General features: G+C 33.6%; 1 protein-coding gene across 1 annotated transcript in view; it reads right to left on the bottom strand.

The window, feature by feature from the left end:
- The window catches only part of HELRODRAFT_178878 (hypothetical protein), a gene marked incomplete at both ends in the record, with an annotated part of 13,945 nt that overhangs the window by 2,615 nt on the left and 4,323 nt on the right, over positions 1-7,007 (bottom strand). The window contains 11 exons of the mRNA XM_009027747.1: positions 1,104-1,454; positions 1,675-1,846; positions 1,990-2,163; positions 2,436-2,616; positions 2,899-2,951; positions 3,244-3,552; positions 3,653-3,892; positions 4,334-4,487; positions 4,757-4,810; positions 4,922-5,091; positions 6,493-6,615. Coding sequence (XP_009025995.1) covers positions 1,104-1,454; positions 1,675-1,846; positions 1,990-2,163; positions 2,436-2,616; positions 2,899-2,951; positions 3,244-3,552; positions 3,653-3,892; positions 4,334-4,487; positions 4,757-4,810; positions 4,922-5,091; positions 6,493-6,615 — 1,981 coding nt within the window. The remainder of the gene's footprint in view (positions 1-1,103; positions 1,455-1,674; positions 1,847-1,989; positions 2,164-2,435; positions 2,617-2,898; positions 2,952-3,243; positions 3,553-3,652; positions 3,893-4,333; positions 4,488-4,756; positions 4,811-4,921; positions 5,092-6,492; positions 6,616-7,007) is intronic.

Genomic DNA, 7,007 nt, shown 5'->3' with positions numbered 1-7,007 from the left:
GTTGTTATTATTATTTTTGTCGTTGTTGTTGTGTTGTTGTTGATGATGATGATAGTAGTAGTTTGACTTCGGCGATGATGACGACGACGATGGCGAGGCTGAATGTCTTTTAACAGTTGAGAAACTATATCGTTTATAAATGCGGATTTTGTTGTTGTTGTTGAGGTTGTTGTTAATGTTGTTGAGTTTGTTGTAGTTAATGTTGTTGTTGATGTTGTTGTTGAGGTTGTTGTTGTTATTGTTGTTGAGGTTATTGTTGTTAATGTTTTTGTTGATGCTGTTGTTGTTTATGTTGTTGTTGTTGAATAATGGCGGAAAACCAATGTGTTGTTGTTTTGATTTATTGTGTTTGCGTTCTTCATAGAATACAAGAGCGTTTGATTGGGTGGAAATTGGCGGAAAAATTGTTGATGCCATAGCTGCTGCTTCTGTTGCGATTGCTGACGATATAGTAGCAGTAGTAGTAGTAGCAGTAGTAGTAGTAGCAGTAGTAGTAGTAGTAGTAGTAGTAGTAGTAGTAGTAGTAGTAGTAGTAGTAGTAGAGGTAGTAGTAGTAGTTAAAAACGTCCATTCCGTCTGCGATTGACTATCTTTCAAAATCTTGAAAATTATTCAATCAATCAATCAATCATCATTTGCTCAATTAATTGATCAATTAACTAATTAATTCTTGTTTTAATATCATCATCATCGTCATCATCATCATCATCATCGTCATTACCTTTCTGGCATGACGACATGCATGTAAGTTGTCATCTTCATCATCTTCATCATCGTCGTCATCTTCACTGTTGCAACCAGGTTTTAAAATTTTTATAAAATAATCTATATCACTATTATTAATATTATTATTATTATTGTTGTTATTATTATTGTTGTTGTTGTTGTTGTTGTTGTTGTTGTTATTTAAAATGTCTTTTTCATCGTCCAGCTTCCATGTTACCTATATCGAAAAGTAATAATAATAATAATAATAATAATAATAAATAACAATAATAATTATAACAATGATAATAATAATAATAACAGTAACAATAATATAACACTGGTAACAATAATAATAATAATAACCCGTAAGTTTATTCTTTTATTTCTCCTTCCACCTTTCCATTTAAGCCTCTTATTAAAACTGCCATTGTTGTTAATGTTGTTGTCGTTGTTGTTGTTGCTGCTGTTGTTGTTGTTGATGTTGTTGTTGTTGATGATGATGTTGTTGTCGTTGTTGTTGTTGCTGTTGTTGTTGTCGTTGATGATGATGTTGTTGTTGCTGTTGTTGTTGTTGTCGTTGATGATGTTGTTGTTGTTGTTGATGTTGTTGTTGTTGTTGATGATGTTGTTGTTTTTGTTGTAATCGTCATCATCGTCGTTGTCTTCTCTGGTTAGCAGGCTTATTATAGTTTGCCGTGTTGTGGTTATGCCTGCTAGTAAGTCTTCCATACTGCTGTGTTCGTCAACTGTGAATGAGTGAATAAATGAGTGAATGAATGAATGAGTGGATGAATGAATGAATGAATGAACGAACGAACGAATGAATGAATGAATGAATGAATGAATGAATAAATGAATGAATGAGTGGATGAATGAATGAATGAATGAATGAATGAATGAATGAATGAACGAACGAATGAATGAATGAATGAATAAATGAATGAATGAACGAATGAACATACAAACCATTGAACGGTATCAAAGCCTTCAAATCTAGCTCCCTGCTAATGTTATCATCGACGAACGCGACCTTTGACCCCAGGGAGAAACAGCTGAGGCAGAACCAGAATGAAAAACTACGCTCGTTTGAAATGGTATCGCCCTTGTACAATGCTGTTCCTAATGGCACTAAGTATGACTGTATGTGTGTGTGTGTGTGTGTGTGTATCTCTGTGTGTGTATCTGTGTGTGTGTTCTGTTCTGTGTGTGTCTGAGTGTATGTGTGTGTGTGTGTGTGGTGTGTGTGTGTGTGTAAAATAATCACATTGAATTTGCATCAACCTTATAAAAAAATGCTGGCCAATCCCGTTGAACTAGGTCGCGAAACTCTTCTACGATTGGTGCAAGGTAGCACCAAATTAGGTCAGAGCACAAATTCGGGTCGTCAAATTCTTCGGAGTTGACTCTGCACGAAATGTTCAAGAGTTTTGATTCGCTCTCTGCATGGATGGTGACCTAGATTCCATGGAAGTTTGGTGAATTTTGTAATTTTTGGTGTTTGATACATTTTCGTTAGAGTTTGATGATCTAAATATCAACCAGCTCATCAATCAATAAATCAACCAGTCAACCAACCAGCCAACCAACCAACCAATCAACCAACCAGCCAACCAACTAACCAACCAACCAGCCAGCCAATCAACCAGCCAACCAGCCAGCCAGCCAGCCAACCAGCCAACCAACCAACCAACCAATTAACCAGCCACACAACCAACCAACCATTCCACATTTGAACAGCAGCCCCTGGCGCCAAAAAGATATAAATAGACAGCAATCTCTAGCCAATAGGCTTGCGCAGACGATAAACACGATCGTCTGTTTAATGGGGTAGGGTATTGAGTTAGGGAATTCCAGACGCCACGTGATCTGAAAGTCGCCTCTGATTGGCCGAACGTTCCAGTTGATTGCCTGATGACAATGTTGAAGAGGATGACGACGATGATCATGACGTCATAATAATAATAATAATAATAATAATATTTTACCGGTTTTTTGTTGTCATTCAAGTTCGTATGCGTCAAATAGTAGGAGGAATGTGGAGAAATATTTTCAAAATTATGAAGAAAAATATTATTATTGTCATCATAATCACTATTATTTCCATTATAATAATTATTATTATTGTTATTATTATTATTATTGTTATTATTATTGTTGTTATTATTCGGTATTGGTAATAGTACTCCTAACTTTTGCCATATCTGTAGAAGAAGAGCTAACTGACATTCGTCAATGTTATGGTCCTATTGTTGTTGTTATTATTATTATCATTATTACTGTCGGTGATGATAATGATGTAAGGATGCTGGTGATGGTAATGATGTTGTCGGTGATGGTAATGATGTTGGTGTTTTTGTAGTTCGTCGACGTATGTATTATTATTCCAAGTTTTATAGTTATTTTGATAATAACAAATATGATTATTTTTTTTATAATTATACTTTATCAAAATCATTCTAATAATCATCATCGTCATCATCACCATCATCATCATAATTGCCACCATCATTATCATAACAGCATCATCGTCACAACCTGCAGAATGATCGGAATGATCCATTCTCTTAAAACCCCAAATCTATATATGGATTTAAAAGCGTCCAATAAAATTTGAGGCCTCGGAACCTTGTAGCCAATGAGCTTCGGCCAAAATTTATTCGAATGTATCGTAAAGTTTGATTGGCTGATGTAATCAAGGTGAAGGTCGTTTGTAACTCTGACGAATTTGCACGGGTTTGTTACTATAAATTGATGGTGGAATTCTATTGGGCGTTGGAAGTTTCGAGGTTTGAAAGGACGCTTGTGATTGGCTGGCAGTTTGAAGGTAAATTCAATAATATAACCCTGAATTGGGGAATGTTAAAAGGGGGGTTTTGATGGCGCCCGATGGGAAAAAAAATTTTAAAAATTTATTAAAAACAATTAAAGAACAACATCAACGTACATTTTGAACTGCAAATCTCAGGCATTTTTTGAAATCTTGGTTTAAATTGTTGTTATTATTGTTATTGTTGTTGTTGTTGTTGTTATTGTTACTGTTGTTGTTGTTGTTGTTGTATAATTTTTCAAAAGCTTTCAGCGTTAATATTGTCATGTTTTCATCCCTAAGTTTAAAAATGAACTGCAAAAAATTGACGAATAATGGTTTAAGGCTGTCCTTTCTGATGTAATTTATTTGTTGTTGCTGTTGTTGTTGTAATTGTTGCTGTTGTTGTTGTAGTTGTTGTTGTTGCTGTTGTTGTTGTTGTTGTTGTTGCTGTTGTTGTTGTTGTTGTTGCGTTAATGTCGTTGACGACGACAATGACGATGGTGATGAATTCTTGCTGGTTGATTTACAGGTTTTAATAGATTTTTCTGTTGTTGTTGTTGTTGTTGATGATGTTGATGTTGTTGATGTTATTTTTATGGCGTCATTTTTTGCAAAAAAGTAATCCATCAGCCTCTCTTTCAAATCCAAAATTTCCTAGGATAAGTTTATTTTTTTATATTAATTAAAACTTCAACATCATCATCATCTCCATCGCTTTCATCATCATCATCATCATCTAACCATAACATCATCATCATCATCTAACCATAACATCATCATCATCATCATCTAACCATAACATCATCATCATCTAACCCTAACATCATCATCATCCTCTTCATCATCGTCGTTGTCATTATGGTGGATGAAAATAAATTCTGGATAGTCATCTGTGATTGGTCGGCGGAACGAGAGTAGAGTTTTTAGTTTGGAGATTTCCAAGTCTATTTTTGGATCTTTATAGAGGGAGCTAAAAATAAACGAATGGAGGAATGAGTGAATGAGTGAGTGAATGAATGAATGAACGAACGAAGGAAGGAAAGTATGAACTGGCAAAAGAACGAATTACAAAAGATTGAACGGACACAGAGGGACTCAAAAATTTATTCGCATATGTAACATCTTAACTATCATGATCATCATCACCATCATCATTACTATCATCATCATCACCATTTTCACCATCATTATCATCACCATCTTCCCCATCATTATCATCATCGTCGTCACTATCATCACCTCAGGTGGGTAATTTCTTTATTGATATTAATAATAGCTCTGGCCTGATTTTCCCTGGTGAAAATAATAATAATAATAATAAAATAATAATGATGATGATAATGATAATAATAATAATAAAATATGAATAATAATAATAATAATAATAATAATAATAATAATAACCTTATGTAATATAGTCCGTCAGATTTCATTCGTTTAAAGTCATTATTTTTGTTGTTGTTGCTTTTATTGTTATTATTGTTATTTTTGTTGTTGTTCTTGTTATTCTTGTTGTTGTTATTGTTGTTGTTTTTGCTGACGACACCGAGCATGATCATTTGTGGGTTAGGTACCTGAAGATAGGAAAGAGTATAATGACTGGATGAATGAATGAGTGAGTGATGGATTGATGGACGAACAAATAAATGAACGAACGAACGAATGAACAAGCAAAGAAGCAAACGAATGAACAAACTTATAAAGGATAAGATGAATTTAGAATAGAATGAACAAAAACCAATGAAACACACACACACACGCACACGTACTAATAGATACATACACCCATACCAACATACATACATACATATATGTTGGTAATAAACCTCAACATTGATTACAAATAAGATTACATAATAGTCTATACACATATATAAATACAAGATTCTATAAATTCTACCGAACGTTTAGCGTTACGAATAATAGGAATAATATAGAATAACATTGATCACAAAATAAGATTACAAATTTTTACAATATTCTATAATTTTTACCAAATATTAACATATTAACGCCAAACATTCGGTAGAATTTATAGAATATTGTAAAAACATACCTATATACATACATAGGACAGGTGGGAATGGAGAAAAATAGAAATATGACATCTACTTGCAAAATAAAAGCCTATATACGTATTTATATATGTTGGTAATAGACCATAATTTTTACAATATTCTATAAATTATACCGAATGTTTGGCGTTAATATGTTTGTAGTTCGTTTTTTTTTTCGATTTTTCGTTTTTTCGATTTTTCTCATTTTCTCACTAAAGTGAGAAAAATCGAAAAAACGAACTACAAACATATTAACGCTAAACGTTCGGTAGAATTTATAGAATCTTGTATTTATATATGTGTATAGACTCGTGCACATGTGATAGACGCATACACAACACAGACTAACACGTGTGCTTCAACAAAGAAGATAACCACCATGGGAAATCGGGTGAAATCAACAAAGCTATGTAAATGGTGTTTGGTTAATAATCTCATTTTGTTTTCGACTTCAATTTATCTCTGGAGTTATGTTTGTCGAGAGCATTAAACTACAATAAAATTAGTAAAACTAAATTAGTTATTGAATTTGGCAGTATATTTTACATGTCTTCAACCATTTCAAATTTGAGTTACAGAAAGAAAACAAAGGAATGTCTTTTAGCCTCTTTTATGTGTTTCTACACTTAATTATTATTTGTTGGTGTAAATAAGACTTTCAACAAGCATTAATGTGATATAACAATTGGCCTTATGGCTTCATACTGGCTTCATACTTAGATTGGTGTTTCAGAAGGACAATGTATATCTTTATATACATTCAATCTTTACACATGTGATACATACATATATACAAACATACATACATACATACAAACATACAAACAAACATACATACATACATACAAACATATATACATACATACATACAAACATACATACATACATACATACAAACAAACATATAAACAAACATACCCTGTGCATAATCATGCCCCAATATGCCGCCAGATTTTCAAAACAATGTCTCTGGGTGACGTTGAAGACGATGACGTAGATGTCAGATGACGTAAACATGTGATGCGTCACGCTTTGGTGCCACTGTTGATGACGATGAGAAAGATGATGATGATGACGATGAGGGAGATGATGATGATGATGATGACGACGACGGTGATGATGATGTTGATGACGATGGGGAAAATGATGATGACGATGAGGAGAATGGTGATGGTATGGTATGGTATGGAGAATTTATATAGCGCCCCTCTATGTAAAACTCAGATGATGATGATGACGATGAGGAGAATGATGATGATTATGATGATGATGAGGAGGAAGATGATGATGATGATGGTGATGACGACGACAATGATGGTTATGATTAATTAAAATGAGATCTAAGGTTCTGCAATCGGTATCTATACGTTGAATTTTAGTGCGTGCCATGATGATGATGATGATGATGATGACGATGATGAAGAAGAAGATGA

This window comes from Helobdella robusta, assembly GCF_000326865.2.
Source record: "Helobdella robusta unplaced genomic scaffold HELROscaffold_50, whole genome shotgun sequence".
Lineage (NCBI taxonomy): Eukaryota > Metazoa > Annelida > Clitellata > Rhynchobdellida > Glossiphoniidae > Helobdella > Helobdella robusta.
Note: the sequence above shows the minus strand (reverse complement) of the source record. Positions and strands in the feature narration are given on the sequence as shown.